Here is a 15,775-nt window from a genome sequence, read left to right as displayed (position 1 = left end):
ATGTCCATCCAAAAAAAAAAAAAAAAAGCATAAGTAAATCCCCAAAGAAATTTCAAGCTGAGTTAACAGGTCGAAGATTTCATGGCATGTTATATAATCATACCATAGATCATCCTTTCTCCTTTCCATGCATCCAATTCCGTTGACGGAGGTAAATCAAGCGCCGGAATCCCTTGGTTTTCCGATCCCATCCTGTCTGTTGTAAACGCCTTAATCATTGTGTAGCTGTGTGCTGGGTATGCCGCCGAAGTTTGTAGTGTACAGCCGAATCTTTGTTCATAAACCTGGTCTCAAATCGACAGACCAAGATGCTTATCTTGCTTTGGTTCACTCGACTTTATTTCCACACCCAACTGTTGGGCAACACAACTACTGGAGACGTCTTTGCCCATATACTTTTGCAGAATGGTGTCAAAGTCGGTCTCAGCAACCACAGGACCAGTACCAGAGCACTTGGCCTTCTTGGTAAGTTCAGAGCAGAGGCCGTCGAGGTCGAATTCACCATTCTGTGCCTTGGGGCAAGCTTGAAGTTTCTCCCTGTAGAAACGTGTTAGAGACAGACATTTCCTGACTCTATGAGTTGATACATACCATAGTTGATTGCAGTTCATGTTCTGCTTCTTGAGAGGTTCGTCATCGGACTCCTTTTGAGCATCAATCTGATCAATCAGGTTCGATGGCTTCTTGGCCTGGCTATTGAGATGCGCGCTGGGGCTGTTAGGAGCCATGTTGTAAGGAGTAAAGAAATCGCTGTCAAGAGCATCGTTGAAGAAGTCGTCGAAAGATGGATTTGCCAAGACGTTTTCTTGGGGCTCACGATAATCACCAAAGAGCTGTGGGTCAAACTGTCCACCGTTCTGTTGTGACAGCCAGTCGAAGTTGGTGCTGTTGATATCAATATTGCCGAATTGACTGGGGTTGTTGTTGTTGTTCTGATGTGTCTGCTCCTCGCCAATGGTAGTCATCGTATCAACGGGCTTGAAGCCCATGGGAGACTGGTTGAAAGGCTCAGGCGATGTTCCGCAAGAAGAGCTGGGACCAGTGTTTGAATGAGATGAAGCAGATGGGGAGCTGGAAGCGCCATTGACGCTGTAGTTTGCAGAGTCAACACTCGCACGAGAGGGGTTGGTGGCAGAGCTTGCCATGGAAGGGCTGAAGACACCCGAGAACTTGGCCAAGTCATCCTTGAATTGTTGTGCGGATTGCGCGCTGTTGTTGAGGCTGTTGGTAGGGCTTGGGTATGTGATCTTTTGCTGATCCGGGCTTGTAGGCGATGAGCCAGTCTTGCTGACAGGTGGTCCTGGAAGCATGCCAAATTTGGGAAACTCGAACTGGAAGTTAACATCGCCGAGGTTGCTGACGGCAGCGCTGCCGAAAGGAACCTTTTCTCTGGGCAGTGACTTGGTAGCTGACATCACTGTGACCTTCTGCTTATACTGGTTGAGTTCAGCTGTCATGCGCTCAACCTGAGCTCGAAGCATGCCATTCTCATGGTTGGCAGCCTGCGAAGCCTTCTCTAGCTCTTCAACCTTTGTCTCAAGGTCCTTCAAATGCTTCTCCTTGCGTTCTCTGAAAGCACGCTGAGCGGCTCGATTTTGAGCCTTGCGCTTCTATTGTATGGATTAGTAAGTAAAGTTTATATGTAATCAATTGATAAAACGTACCGAGCTGGGCTCGGATGTAAGAGGCTTACGACCGGGCTTCTTAGGGACCTTGTCGGTGCTCTCACGGCGCTTGTGATCTCCACCAGGGCTATCTTCGTCATCCTCGTCGTCGGGGTAGCTGCGCTTCTCTGGAGTATCAGTCTCTGGGGAGTCGGACAGAGCGACAGAACCAGAGTTGTTGTTGGGCTCCGTGGAAGCAGCAGGAAGATCTCCAATCATGGAAGGCTGGTCCTCGCTGGCGAAGGAGAAGTCGAAACCAGAATCGCCAAAGTCATAGTCGTAGTTGTCGAGGAAGGGACTCTCCTGGTAACCTGTAGCGGTGGCGGGCTTTTGTTGGCCAGCAGAATTGCGGAACGTCGTGGGAGAAACCGTCAGAGAATTGTCCACGGAAGAACCAGAGAGCTGCTGTTTGTTGGAGTTGAGAGCAGCGAAGAGCAGGTTCTGCTGTTGCGGGGTCAAGAGAAAGTTGGGTGGCAAAGTGCCTCCAGTACCAGTAGAAGCCATCGCGAAATATGAAACGGGCGATCGAAAAGAGGCGTGACGGTGAAGAACGATTTGAAATCGAGGTAGACGAAACTGATGCCGCGCGGTTTGATTATAGATACAAGCTCTCTGCCAGTCCAGGCTCACGCAGGAGGGGACAAAGAGCCAGACCAGAGCCTGTCTGTGCCTGAAGCCTGTGTAGCGGCGACGTCGGGGACCTAGACGAGCGGGGCGGGCTTCTGCTGGGTTATGATACTGGCATATAATTGTCAAAAGGCGATGAGAAGAGAGGCGAAGTTGAAAATAAGAAGAACGGAGTTTTCGGATTCAGGCCGCAAAGGACAGGATAGAAACTGAAGCTACTATGGTATGTAAGGTGACAGTATGTAAGATTGATGATGAAATCGGTGGTTTCTGGTGTCAGGCGGAGCCAAGAATGGGCGAGGAAGGGAAATCGAGTGAGATGGATGGCTGCAGTAGGTAGAGCGGGGGCAGCTGAGCGGGCGTTGAATCGCACTGTAGGTACTGTATCTACGCGTACCAGAGCAAGCAAAGGCAAGCTGGCAAGGGTCCAATGCGGAGCGTCGGACTAGAAAATTTGCTGCCTGAGTCACAAAGATTCCTTCTAGTTCATTCTTCCATCAGCTCACTAGACCCTGAACAGGAACCATTCTGGGTGGGGGTCAGCTAGTTTCCGAGAGAGGCTGGGTACAGGAACGTGAACTCTCGACAGTGCGAATAGCGTCAAAGTTGCATTTGTCAGCCGGGGCTACCGGTCCTCGGGACCCATGGATATCTTACAACAGAGAGGACGAAACAAAAAGCCCATCTAGGCCATGCCGAAACGAGCCATGAGCATGTTGTTGTCTGTCTTTTCTCTCCTCTCTAGAGTCTGAGGCTCTGACTCACAATAAAAGACGTTTGGCCATGAGCCTTCAATTATTGGCACGTTGCCTGTGACCGACTTATACCCGATCGTTTTCGGCAGATACTATTAGTTGACATGCACGCCCTTCGACGTTGTGCACGAGTCTCTCGAGCTTTCTCCCCCTTTCTCGGCCTTGTCTTGTTTGGCAGTGGCGATTCCTCCTGAACGGCATTATGCTTCTCCGACTGCGACAGAATGTCGTTTACTTGCTGTAATGGCCGGCCTTGGGCTTCTGTCTCAACTGCAATGCAGAATTGACTCGAGACCATGACCTTGGCTGTGCTTCAACTGGCAAGCCTCATGACCTCATAGCTAACTGCTTCTGACTGCTAACAATGCCCCGTTCACCTCATCTGCAGCCATTGCCTTATCCCCGAGCCACAACCACGCGGTCCTGTCGAAGTTCTCCCCGCCCCCGGATTTAGACCAAGATTCGGAGTTTGCCACACGGCGCATTCACCTCATTTTCGACCAATCAATGGCAATTATTCTTCCCAATGGGTCAAGTCCAGTTATCAATCGCTGAAATTTCAACCGTAATTTCGTATCTCAACGGCTGCCAGAAAACAGCTCACTGGATGCGAAAGTACTTCAGAAACAATTGCACGATTGTGGCCAATCACCCTCATAATCTTGTGTAACAACCCAGCTAAAAGTTAACAAGTTCGGAGCTCAGGTCGGACGTAAGCATCTGCGGCGTAGTGTGGTGCCTCGATCTGATATGCATGGATGTTTTGGAATCATCCAGGACCCTTGTTTGCATGAACTTTCACGTGATTATTGTCTCAATTCCCTGTCACGTCTTGAAACATCCGCCACTACATCACGGCTTAACCTATAGTTCAAGATCACGACATGTTCAACCGTATATTCTTCGGGCTGTCGGTGACAATGCTTTGTGACTTTGCTTCGGAGATACATTTCACCGCTTGGTGAGATTGTGCCTTTCTTGAACGAATAGATTTAGAACAGGTGTTTCGTGAATCTGAACTGCTTGAACTGGCTTCATTTGGTGTATCGGTAAATGTATATTGCGACTGTAGTTGTTACCCTCAATTCCCGATATCGGTCAGTTTATGACGATAAGAATTCCGACCGTGTAACCATCAGTTGCCATCCTCCTCATCAGCCCAATCAGAGTCAACCCCATCTTTGAACCCATCACGCATGCGTTGACAAGCATGAACCGCCCCAAGAGCGAAGGTGGCCCAAGCGACGATATGCTGCTGGGCAGCCTCCATAGTGCCGTTGCCGACCCAAGGATAGTACTCCGTTTCGCCCTCTTCGGGGGAATTCCACATCAGTTTCATTCGGCGCTTGTAGAGACTTCTGAAGTCGGGCATCTGAGAGAGATGTCGGACGCCAGAGACCTCGAGTGAACGAAGCTTCCCGAGAATGGCATCATCGTCGTGGCCAGGGGATCCGTCTCGCAGCTTATGTACTTCGGTGTTTAGGAGTTTGTACTTCATGGTGAACCTGTAATCTTTGTGAGTGACTGATTAACGAGAAGATGGTAATACTTACTGTTTGCTTACTGGAATGGTTCCATTTTGACGTGCGCTTTGGGTGTTGGCGACTACAATTACTGTATCGATATTGTTGAGGACGTGGCAGTTTGTTGTTAAATGAAATGGGAAAGCTAGATAACAAATTCACGAATTAGAATGCGTAGCGTAGTAGAATGGGAAATGATAAAATGAGTCAAGGCGATGGCACTGCCCGGACGTTCTAGCACTGTTGGGCTTTGCATTGTGTAACCTCAAGATCGTGGCTCAGGGTTTTGTGTATCACCATATCAGGAGGTGGCTTGTCTACCTCAGATGCTTTATTGTTACCCACATTGAAAGAGTCTATACCTAGTGATAATAGTCGATAGTGATAGCTACACTTCAGAGTCGAACTTTTGGTGGTCCCCATTCACACCCTGTTTCCAGCCAAACAGTGACCCTCAACTTACGGGGAAGTAAGTCGAATTCCGAGGATTCCTACATGGCTGATGAAAGACAGTAGAGAGATCACTAACAAGGAGCGATTTAGTATTTGTTATCGTAAAGAAACCCAGGGGGCCGTTGAAGGGTTCAAGAGGAACCACGATAGTTTGTTCAGCTGAAATGATTCGATGTACTTACTTTATATGAATATTTGACATGGACCCCTAGGGACCTGATACTCCAAATAAGAGTTCTTGAGCCTTGCTGGGGATGCTGCATAAGATCTAAGGCCCAGAGGTATTCCAGTGATGGTCATAAAACCGAACTTATTGATCCCAAGTGATTGAAAGAATAAGGTAGATTTAGGATAACTTGAGGAAATTTAGGATAGATTTAGGGGAGCTTTATGATCACCTTTCCCACTTCAAGGGCTTGGGTGTTCTTGCTTATCAAGAGCAAGGCTTGAGAGGCCCTGGTAACACCATAGAAGTCAGGTCAAAGTTGTCTGTTAACAAACACTGAGTTGACAGACAACTCAGTGGAACCATTGGTAGGCAATCCTCCAAACACCCAGTCAACAGAAGTATGCCTTCCTATGGTTGATTGGACGTTTGACATGAGTTAGATGGTGAGATTTCAAGTCCGAGGAGACGAGAGAGCACCTCGAAAGAAGATGAAAGACATTAAGAACAAAGATATGTAGCGTCAGGGGTAAGGTAAAGAGAGCAAGTTGAGTGAAATTAGCAACAAGTGGAACTCAAGGATAAAACAAGAGCCGTTTGAGGTATAAGGTGACTACGAAAGCGCCATAAGAATAGCTCATCAGGTTTAGAAGAGCAGCAAAGATGAATCTTTGAAGGATAAATCTGCCTATTTGTTCATTGTAGACTCTTATCTTCTTCTCTCTTTTGTCTATGACCTGAGATTCAGAAATTAGGTTCCAGGCCTTATATAGTTCTGCGGTCTCCGTTAGTGATTGATTTGTCTGCGCTTTTCGGAGTTGTCTGTAACCAGCTTCGTAGTAAGCTGATCTTCGGAAGCGACAGCTGGTTTAGATGGTGTAAGCAAAACCACAACGGGTTACTGCTCTCGGCCGTTGAGGATCACATTATGGACTATTATTTAGTAAATGTTACTCTCTTGAGGTATAAGCATTAATAATGCAATTAAATAAGAGGATGATGAATTTGTATGCTGACGGTGACAGTGTTGCCATAGCGCTGGTAGTACGTTGTCAGACCCTGATGACGTCTGTTAGTAGTAAATGGGGTGCTGATGGAATGGAATTATAGCCAACTGTATTGTATGATCTCCTAACTAGTGGAAGCTATCAAGTTGTCTGCCTCGCGACGTTATATCGGCAGTGCGTGACGCTGCAGTGTTGACAGCTGTTGACACTCTGGCACTGCAGAACTTGAAGACTCCTGCATCTCCAATTAGCAATGTTGGGGCCGTTATGTGATAATCCGTCTCAACTGAAAACAAAGCCCGTGCTTTCAATTGTCACTGAATTCCTCCCTTCCTCATCCATCATCACACTCCTTCACGATTTCGCGTTCCCATCAGGTCTCATAACTTGAGCAGTATCAGCATTTCGTGATGGACTTCTAAACAAGCGAAGCCTACAAATGTTACAACACCCGTAATCGCACTGATGATAAATTACCTCCACTCGACTTCTAGGTTTGTGGTCGCTTTGTCGTATCCGTTCTCAAAACGAAACTAATCGACACAGGATGGAATCCTCCACCTCATTCCCGGAGAGGTCTTTTGCCGATGACGCGAGGACATCAGCGGAGTTCTTTGCATACATGTAAGTTTTGCCCTTAAACCACGGTATTTTAACCAAGGCTCACAAGACTAGGATGACCATAAGACCGGGAATTCCCTCCGACAACACTACGAAAGAGTTCATGGTGCAAAGCTCGCCCAGGAATATCCGACCCAAGGAGAAGGAAACCAAGCCAAGAAACCCCGACTGTTATTTGGAAGGAGGTAATTCAACTGACATCTCATCAAATAGGATGGTACGCAGACATTGCCAACGGAGTTCTACCCTCCTGGCCGCGTTCTGTCCAGGTGGTTCGACTGGCTGGTCAGGACCTACCTAGGGGCAACGAAGCAAATCAAATGGACTACCAGAGCGCAGTCAGACTCAAACTTCTATTCAACGAGCATGGCACAGACATGCCATCAAAGGTCAGCGAAGAGCTGCGTCGTCTACTTATCGACGGTGTGTTTCAGCACAAAATGGCTCAAACGGATGGCCCAGAAAGCACCCGATCAGTATGGAGATGTTTGATAATGTAAACAACGAGACGATGTGGATGAACATCACTTACGAGCGGTGGTTCATATTGGCCGGTGTGTGCAGGATTGAGACACTCCAACAAGAGTGCAAAGGCATCGTCAATGCTGTCCTTGCTCGGTGCGGAGATGAGCTTGACAAGGGCTTGGCTTACAAGCACGGCCCAGACGACAGCAAACCACACTTCAGTGCTTTATTACCCAAATGTCTGACACGATCTTCAAGCAACAGAAGGAAATCGATCGTCTTAAGCATCGTTGACGATCAGTCTGGTGGTAGCCACTAAACAGTACGACTGCGAAGGACGACAAGGGCGATAAGATTGTGAACAGGGCAGACTCAACTGGAGAGTTAATACTGCAGACTGGTGTGTCTAACGGACACTGGGACAAGAGGTATAATGGTCGACAATTGCATCACGCTCAACCTGATGATCTTGCGGCGGAGGAAAAGGGGATACACAATTTGTTCATCAGAAACGAGCCTACCATTCTTACAGCTAGTAAAAAGTAATATCTTCACAGAATTGAGAAGCTCAAGCCCCAACCGATAGAGTCCGTTCGTAAAGTTCCCATATTAACCTTGGCGAAATCTGTGGTGGCATTGTCCGCACAGTAGCTTCTCAAGAGCACTTGTCAAGATCACTGGTGTGGATCTTCGGTTGAACTGTTACAGATCTGAGGCTCAATGAGTCCCATGGCCTGTCGCGCTTCTGTTTAGTACAGTTGTAGAGAAATACAGGCAATCTAGGTACAAACTGGCCGTTGGCAGTTCTCCTCAAGAGCTTGTGGGGTAAGTCTTTGTCACAGGTACCAATGCAGACATTCACTTCCTTTGCAACCTTTCTTGAGGAAGTTTTAAATACGAAGCAACTTTAAGCGAGTTAAATCCATCGAAAACCGCGTTATAGAACGTATCCTTCATCATTCTGGTGAGGGCAGGCTTGCATCGTTTTGTACGTTCGATGGCATGTATCAAACCCTTACTAAGCATAGACATTACTCTCACTCTATATCACGGCACCATAACATCACAAATAAATAGAATAGAACTTTCAGATCGCGGGTTTATTGTTCTGGGACGAAAATCCGTGTTTCGATATCATATCATGATATAAACCCCCTGTCTCCCAGATCATCACTGTGTCCTCAATCCCTAGGCACCAAAGCAGAACAACCCTATAACCTGGCTATTTCGGACTGTCCGATAACGAATACGGAAAGTCTTATGGAAATGTTTGGGCGAAAAACTGAGACATATCAGTCAGGAAAAGAAGGTATCACCAAGCTTTGTAGATACTTACTGTGCTGTTGGGAATCATCCTAGTTGTGATCCATAGCCTCGCCCTCTGACTTGATACCGGCTGCGCTGGAGTTGTCCGAACCATTGTTGCCTGTAGTGGAAGAAATGTCGTTGTCTTGGTTGATGTCCTCTTCTTCTTCCTCTTCATCGCTCGTGAGATCCATCAAGTCATAATCCGTGCAAGAAGAGTCAGAGCTTCTCGAGGCATTATCTTCATCGCTGACCCTCTCATAGATGTTTCGTTCAGCCTCCAGTTCTTCAATCTTTCTTTCTTGGTCGTCGAGCCTCCTGTTCTGTCTGGAGACTTCGGCCTTCAACTCACCAATCTCATACGCTTGGTCATCGATGTTGTTGTAGCAGACACGTCGATCATAGAGTAGATCTGTGATTTGTTTCCTATTGCGGGTGTCGTTGGAAGTTAAGCCAACGATCTCAACGTCTTGGTCATCGATGGTATTATGTAGAATAACGTTGTCCTCCTCCTCTTGCGTGATTTGAGCTTGAAGGTCTTCCTTGTCTGCATTCGCCTGGGCGAGGTCCGCCATCAACTTGGCGATGATCTCGTCCTTGGCCATTAAGATGCCGTGGATATCGGAAGGAGCCTGGTAGAGAGTGACCTGAACTACATCTTCTGGGGTGGGAGACATGCTGAAAGTTGATCTGTAAGGGTCAGATTCCTCATGCGATAGACAATGCAAGAAGCAGCTTTGACGAACCGAAGATGAGAGTACTTGTAAGTGATTAGATAGTCTTCATGTAAGGTCAAAGAGAGCAAGGTATCCTTGATTTAAGTGAAGCTGAAAGTGTCACAATGTAGTTGACTTGTCTGGACCTGTGACAAAAGACTGCCCGGTACAGCAAGGTACAGTGAAGGCAAAGTGCTTTCGTATAATCAAGTTATCTTAATTTAGATGAAGGAATGAAAAGTAGCATTCAAGGCGAATGAATACTGAATGAGTCGATGCTTGCTCAAGGGAAATTGGTTGGTTGAGTGGTGAGCAAGTTAGTTGAAGGAAGAAATGCTGTAGAAAGCGATGGTGTGGGAAATTTATAGGCGGGGACGACTGAATTGTCAGTGTCGATACAAACAACTATCTACCTTGAGGTGCTTAAGGTACTGTGATTAAATGAGGACCTAAGCAACTCTGTTCCATGACTCATTGTTGAATTTCAAATTAAATGGCCATTGACTTTAGAAGACCTCGATGAAACTGACACAGGCTGACTGATGTATCTCTTCTCGTCCTTTCACCCCTTCAAGCTATGGGTCTATGGACTTCATTCTTCTTGTACTTTGAGACTTTGACTATCGCACTCGAAAACAAAGGCTGGTTGTACTCTACTCTCAATATACATTTTAGCATCATGTTTCTTCCTTGAGTTTCATCATTTTCGAGATGTCAGGGGCTACCAAATCCAGAACAGCACCGAAGCCTGCCTTTCGTCTTCTCGAATCGCCTGGACTAACAAATACTGCCCCTATAATTATCAGTGAGCTTCTTGAAATACTATGCAGGATAAGAAAAGGGGGGTAATGATGTCGTCCACTTGCTCGGTATCAGTTGTATGAGGTCACATGTGCATTCATTGGACACTTCATTGAATATGTTTGCGTACAGATAATTACCCCAGTCTGTTCCCATAGAAGGGATTGCATTATAGTACAGAAACTAAAACCATAGACACAAAAGCTCAAGGTTATTTCCTCCTTCATAGGTCCCCTGATTGCTATCTTGGCTTCGCAGCGAAATTGATATATCAATCTTAATAAGGAGGCTCTTCAATGTTCACATCTGTTCCCTGCGATGTCTGAATGTTCTTTTTCAGGAGCTTTACTTAACATCTTTACATTACCGGATTTGCGGACAATAAGGCGTCACTAACGTTGTCTGAGCCTTCTATCATGATTCTTCACGTATTAGGGAAGGACTTCTGTAGGCAGTACATGTTAGAATCTTGTTGCGGAGTGAATGAACCGTACTCGGAGTTGGCATCTCTTGAGACAAGACCGCCAGAGACTCATCATATCTGCAAGCCACCTGAGACATTACATTGTGCTTGCAATTTTCAAGGTCAATTGGGACTGCTCTTGGAAGTCAGGTCCCTCAGGGGGTCAAAGATTTTGAAATCTAAATCAGGGGGTGAAAATAAAATAGTCAAAGACTCCTATAATTTTATCCTAAGGTATGCTAAATTGATCTCAAACTTTCCTGAAATATCCTAAACTTATCTAAATACTTTTGCCCTTTAGGACGAAAGTCTTGAGCTTTTCCCCACATATCGCCGTATCAAGGCCCAAGAGAAAAGCGGCCTTCAATGTGACAGAGAAGGCGAAGTATCGCGATTGACGCAGCTCAGATTCAAGCAAGAGAGCAAGGTTTCACAAAGAATCATATTTGGAATGACCGCAATGCCCCTCGTCGATGCTGAGCCGAGGGGGACGTCGATCTCGTGAGAGGATAAGCTGGTGCTCGAGTGGCAAGGGAATCTGCCGTGGGGAACCGCTAGGTACTGGAAGTCCCCAACATTGATGTGGCCATCACCCAGCATTCATTTGCCTCGGTAGAAATGGTGCCCATTGGGAAAAATACACATCTCGCCGAGCTGGCGAAGATGGCACATCATGTCGATGACCAGAGACTTGAGGAAACTGACCTGAGTAGCCCCGTAGTGGTTGGGAAAGATCTCGTTGATGTTTTCGTACTCTTCATCTCCGTAGATACACTTGGGATTGTAGCCCGACGGGGCTAAGGACGCAAAGTATCTCAGATGAGACAGTTGGTCTTCAATCGTGTCCGCAAGATTGTGAAGAGCATTGTCCTCCTAGACAGCAGGGGGTTCATAGTGGTCATCGACCTCCACGAAACTGCACGCTCCAGTGTGACAGTCCATCGGAAGGCTACAGTTGTTAGTATTCTCCTTGGAAATTCAGAAGATCCATTCACTGGTTTGGAGGACTTACAAGGTAATACAGCCCGCCTTGATTGCCAGGGTTTCCACTCCGAAGAACGTGGTCACTCCCGGTTCTGTTGATCAGCACCAACTGCTGCAGGAAGCGAAACCCGAGACGATAAATGTCAAACACCATAAGTCCGGGGATGAGATGACCATCGATAAATCAGCGCCCTTCATTTCCAACATACATGACTGGTATCTGCCTCTGGGTGTTGGAGAGAGAGTGAAAGAAGTTGACGATGTTCAGGATGGTGATTGAAATCAACGCATCGAGCTTAAGAGGGGCCACACATCTTCATGAGGGCTAGGAGAAGCTCGTTGATCTCAAAGACACCCCCGCTCTCATCGATGAGACGAACACCGCGGAAGTTTGTCTCTACCAAGTACTGCTTTACGAACCGAGTCAGGTGTGCAAGCTTTACTTCATGACTGCCGACAGAGTTTAACTCGATGGATATCCCACCGAGCTCTACGAGTTCTCTGAGCGCTTGTGCGATTCGTCGAATGCAGCGGGCATCTTCAAAGTTCTCTCGATGGTCCCGAGCAGTGCGGGGTCAAGGGCTCGTGCAGCTACAACGTAAACTTCAAGGAACCTGCTCGCGTCAGAATATTGTAAATTTTGCTTAATTTGTAGCTTGAAGCATACATGATCGCTGACTTGGGGACGAATACTCCCTCCACGATCGATGAGACGAACGTCGCGGAGGTTTGTTGGTGCGAAGCCCTGTTCCAGAAGCGGTGTCAGGGCTGAGAAATCCAGTTGGCGAATTCCGTGAAGATTGAATTCGATTGACAGCCCACCAAGGTCCACAAGCTGTTTTACAGCCTGGGAAATTCGTTGTAGACAGCGAGGATCTTCAAAATGCTCCTGGTGGTCCTGGACAGTACGGGGGTCAAGGACACATATACCTTGGACATTGATTTCGAGAAACCTACACGGCTTGGAACGTTGTAAATCTTGCTTGAGTTATACCTTGAAGCATACCGGGTTGCCGATTCCGGAACGAAGGTCCTGGGGTGCTGCTCTTGATCAAGGAATTTTCCCAGTCTCTGGCAACCTGAGACTGCGTGCCGCGCACGCGAACTGTTTCGAAGTACTCTTCCCGTAGTCCCTTCTGAGGGCAGAGTTCAACAGGGTGATGGTATTGAGATCCTCTCTTTCGAGAGCGTTTGCCATGGCTCGCGTGCCGGCAAAAGGAGCAGAAGATTTTCCATGTCGTTGGTGCTCGGATCGGAACAGAAACAGAAAAAAAGAAAGAGAATTATGATGAAGTTGGAGACTGGCCACTGGGTAGACCTGAAGCCTGAGCAACGGGAGGTAACCTCTCGCCGTGAACACTGAAATGTGAGAAGCTGCATGACCAACAAAGTGCATTGAGAAAAAAAAAAAAAAGAAAGATGAATAGATGTTTGGAGAGAAATAAAATCTGACTTGAGGCAAATAATGAAAGGCTTGGTTGCTAAGAAAGTGCTGGCAACCGCCAGCTGTCAGCAGCTGCTTGAGGTACTCATGCTCTTCGTTCAACAAAGTTGCACATCGCTATGATACCTAGCTGTTGTTTACTCATCGTCTCTCACGAGAGAGCCCCTCTATTATCGCAAATAACAGACAGAATAGTTTCTCTCGTTGACTCGTCGTCAGATTTGAGCTCGCAAAGTTTTTGAGTCTAGAAAACAATACCACCGGGGCTTGTACTCAAAGTGTCGCCGAATAGTGGCCTGAACATATGCAGGATAGTTTCCTCGTCGTCCCCGTGCTCTTAGCATTACGTCTCCTGCAACAGTCGCCAAACTGCATCGTGCAGCTCTCTCCAAGCCTCAGGAGAAGAAACTAAGAGGTGAAGGACCTCTCCTTCAGAAACAGCACCCACGGGTGGTGTCAAGTATACTGGAAATTGTTCATCAGCAATCTATAGTCATGTAAGGCAGTGTTGATTTCAATCAGAATGCAGTATATACTAGCTGTTTCTTAGTGTTGCTGGACTCCTTATTCATGTGCTTGTTGACTTCCGCAAGGGCCATGCTGATAGACATGCTGTCGCTCTTATTGACCAAGACGGTTTTCCGAGCATAGTAGCCTTGCAGTAACCAGAAGCTCTCACAGTAGCTTATAAGCGTTTTAATCTTAAAGGCATTGTCGATATTTGAAAGAAAACATTGGCTTTAATTATCTTCTGGGGTAAATCGGCCCGTGAAGATGAGGAACCGGGGTTTTTCCTCATCTTCCACGGAGAATTCTGGCATTATAAACTGGCTGAGTTTGTTCGTTGGCGGGTATGAATACACGTTTGCGACACGCGGGTTATCCGGGTCTTCCTCGAACTTCTCGAAAGACGTCTTGTGAATGACATGCTCGTCCTCTTGCCCTCGATCGAACCTGATACGGTTTTTGATCTGGCCTAATGGGCATTTGGGGCAGTCGAATGTCCCTTGGTCCTTGAAGTCGGGGTCTTGGTAGTAGCGTTCGATGGTCGTTGTCATCATGACTCCCATGTCTTCGATCTTCATGTGGAAGGGTTCTTTCTTCTGATGTACTACGTCAGTCTGTGCGACGGCATTGCGTGTGATTGGCAGGGGATCAATCGTCTCTATTCAATCCTCCACGGAAGGCTTAGATTCACAACCATCTTGGCTCTTTGGGCCGTATTGCGAGTGCTCCAGATGTCACTCCCGTTTCATGACGGGAAGAATATAGGTCTTCTGATTCTGCAGATCGGTAACTGAGAGATTTCTCGTTGTTGCTGTCGTGTAGGGTGTCGTTCTCGTCATTTACGAACTTGTTTTCATCTTTGATCCGCTTGACGCGGTCACGGAAGGAAACGACCTCGAGGTGATCGGCGGGTAGTTCAATGATCTGGTTTGTAATCTCCAGTCTGGTGCTCCCAGGTAGAATTGGCCCAAGCGAACATTGTGCCCCTTGGCATGGTAGGCTGTCCCGCAGCTTCGCTTAGCTTGTGACTCGGCCACTAACTTGACATCTGCCTTGCCGTGGAGCTCTATGAGATGCTCCTCTTCGCCTCTTCACATAGGCGTTAGTGTATTGAGACATGTGCTTTTATTATTCAAGTCTTCATGCTTACAGCAGCTACTCGGTAGAGCTCGTCGTTCTTCCTAGCCAGCTTGAATCGCCTCGTAGAAGAGAAGACATATCTCCGAGCTTTGGTCGCCAATATACCTGGTAATCACGTTTTTGTTCCTTCACATGGGTGGCAAGCATGTGCCCCTTTGTTATCATAGAACACTGGCCCGACCTCAAAATATCGATCAGTCAACGCTGATTGAGCCATTGAAGACTCTTCTCACGTGCCCAAGGCCGCCAGCAAGATAAAGACCATCAGTTACGCCATCGACCAACATTTGCGCACGTGCTCGGTGCCAAATATGAAATAGGCTGTCAACCGATATATATAAATTAGAAATAAGGGCCGTTGGGCTGGTGGGCAATATGCCTTGCTCAGTAAATACCTTTCATGCGAAATATAGCAAGACGTCTGCAGTCGCGTTTGCTTCGAGCTTCAATGGTTGGCATTTAGGGTACCCGACAGAATGCCAGTGGGATTCTGGTTGTTTCGGGGGAAAGCCAACCATGTCACCCAAGCTTCGTGAATCAACTGAGCCTTGCGCAAGAACCATGGTGATAACTCAATTGGCAAGTCGTTATTGTATGGTTGAGGGGACAGAAAGAGAAAATGTCTGTCATTGGCTCTGTAGCCCCGTAAGTATTTTGAGGAGACAATTCCTACAGGCATCGAAGCTGGGATGAGATTAACGCGATATGTTGGCGAAATCTCCAGGCAACTCGTACCAATCTCGGCGTACAGTTAGTTGTAGCATGCGCAGTGAGTGAATTTCCCTTGGGTTGAGATGTAAGTTTGGGCTCGCTTGAATGCTGAAGATTTACTACTGACTGAGCTTTCAGAAGGACACTACGACAGACGGCTTTGAATCGTTACCCAAGGTTTCTTTCAAAGTGCAGTTTCGCCTTCGAATATGCGAATGTTCCTGGTACCCCTTGGAACTGAACACAGTAGTGCACTCCTTGTCACTAGGTTCGAAGGGACAGGAAGCCAAACGCATATGTGTATACATATTAGCTACAGAGTGATCAAGGAGCTTGATGGGAGCTTAAGAGGGGACTTATTCTAGCTTATACTATACATATATATATGTGGGTTTCTCGTGTTGTATATATCGATACTTTGCA

General features: G+C 47.0%; 6 protein-coding genes across 6 annotated transcripts; 1 reads left to right on the top strand and 5 right to left on the bottom strand.

Annotated features, from left to right (window-relative positions):
- Positions 1-209: 209 nt before the first annotated feature.
- Positions 210-2,281, bottom strand: FOBCDRAFT_43824 (bZIP transcription factor). The gene is made up of 3 exons (XM_031185860.3): positions 1,665-2,281; positions 592-1,610; positions 210-537 (listed from the first exon to the last, which is right to left on the bottom strand). The coding sequence occupies exons 1-3, from the start codon at positions 2,166-2,168 to the stop codon at positions 291-293; spliced, it is 1,770 nt and encodes a 589-aa protein (XP_031036995.2). The 5' UTR covers positions 2,169-2,281; the 3' UTR covers positions 210-290.
- A 1,779-nt stretch (positions 2,282-4,060) lies between these two features.
- On the bottom strand, positions 4,061-4,589 carry FOBCDRAFT_226770 (uncharacterized protein). Its single transcript, XM_031185861.3, has one exon. It carries the CDS (start codon positions 4,542-4,544, stop codon positions 4,182-4,184), a length of 363 nt encoding a protein of 120 aa, XP_031036996.3. The 5' UTR covers positions 4,545-4,589; the 3' UTR covers positions 4,061-4,181.
- Positions 4,590-7,294: 2,705 nt separating this feature from the next.
- FOBCDRAFT_203407 (uncharacterized protein) lies at positions 7,295-7,600 on the top strand (the record flags this gene model as incomplete). Its single annotated transcript, XM_059609057.1, has 1 exon — positions 7,295-7,600. One exon carries the CDS (start codon positions 7,295-7,297, stop codon positions 7,598-7,600), a length of 306 nt encoding a protein of 101 aa, XP_059467391.1.
- Positions 7,601-8,636: 1,036 nt separating this feature from the next.
- On the bottom strand, positions 8,637-9,263 carry FOBCDRAFT_203406 (uncharacterized protein; the record flags this gene model as incomplete). Its single annotated transcript, XM_031185863.2, has 1 exon — positions 8,637-9,263. One exon carries the CDS (start codon positions 9,261-9,263, stop codon positions 8,637-8,639), a length of 627 nt encoding a protein of 208 aa, XP_031036998.2.
- Positions 9,264-12,040: 2,777 nt separating this feature from the next.
- FOBCDRAFT_275904 (uncharacterized protein) lies at positions 12,041-13,605 on the bottom strand (the record flags this gene model as incomplete). Its single annotated transcript, XM_054705127.1, has 4 exons — positions 12,041-12,480; positions 12,545-12,686; positions 13,365-13,481; positions 13,531-13,605. 4 exons carry the CDS (start codon positions 13,603-13,605, stop codon positions 12,041-12,043), a joined length of 774 nt encoding a protein of 257 aa, XP_054561102.1.
- Positions 13,606-13,734: 129 nt separating this feature from the next.
- FOBCDRAFT_262262 (uncharacterized protein) lies at positions 13,735-14,158 on the bottom strand (the record flags this gene model as incomplete). Its single annotated transcript, XM_031185867.3, has 1 exon — positions 13,735-14,158. The coding sequence occupies exon 1, from the start codon at positions 14,077-14,079 to the stop codon at positions 13,735-13,737; it is 345 nt and encodes a 114-aa protein (XP_031037002.2). The 5' UTR covers positions 14,080-14,158.
- Between the last annotated feature and the right edge of the window lie 1,617 nt (positions 14,159-15,775).

This window comes from Fusarium oxysporum, chromosome VI (assembly GCF_013085055.1).
Source record: "Fusarium oxysporum Fo47 chromosome VI, complete sequence".
Classification (NCBI taxonomy): domain Eukaryota; kingdom Fungi; phylum Ascomycota; class Sordariomycetes; order Hypocreales; family Nectriaceae; genus Fusarium; species Fusarium oxysporum.
The sequence above is the reverse complement of the archived record's forward strand: the minus strand, read 5'-3'. Positions and strand labels throughout refer to the sequence as shown.

Excerpts from the sequence above, each read along its gene's own strand:
- FOBCDRAFT_43824 (XM_031185860.3), bottom strand. The coding sequence starts at position 2,168 with ATGGCTTCTACTGGTACTGGAGGCACTTTGCCACCCAACTTTCTCTTG. Across the intron at positions 1,611-1,664 it reads TTACATCCGAGCCCAGCTCG|AAGCGCAAGGCTCAAAATCG; the intron begins GTACGTTTTATC and ends TCCATACAATAG. Across the intron at positions 538-591 it reads ATGAACTGCAATCAACTATG|GGAGAAACTTCAAGCTTGCC; the intron begins GTATGTATCAAC and ends ACGTTTCTACAG.
- FOBCDRAFT_226770 (XM_031185861.3), bottom strand. The coding sequence starts at position 4,544 with ATGAAGTACAAACTCCTAAACACCGAAGTACATAAGCTGCGAGACGGA.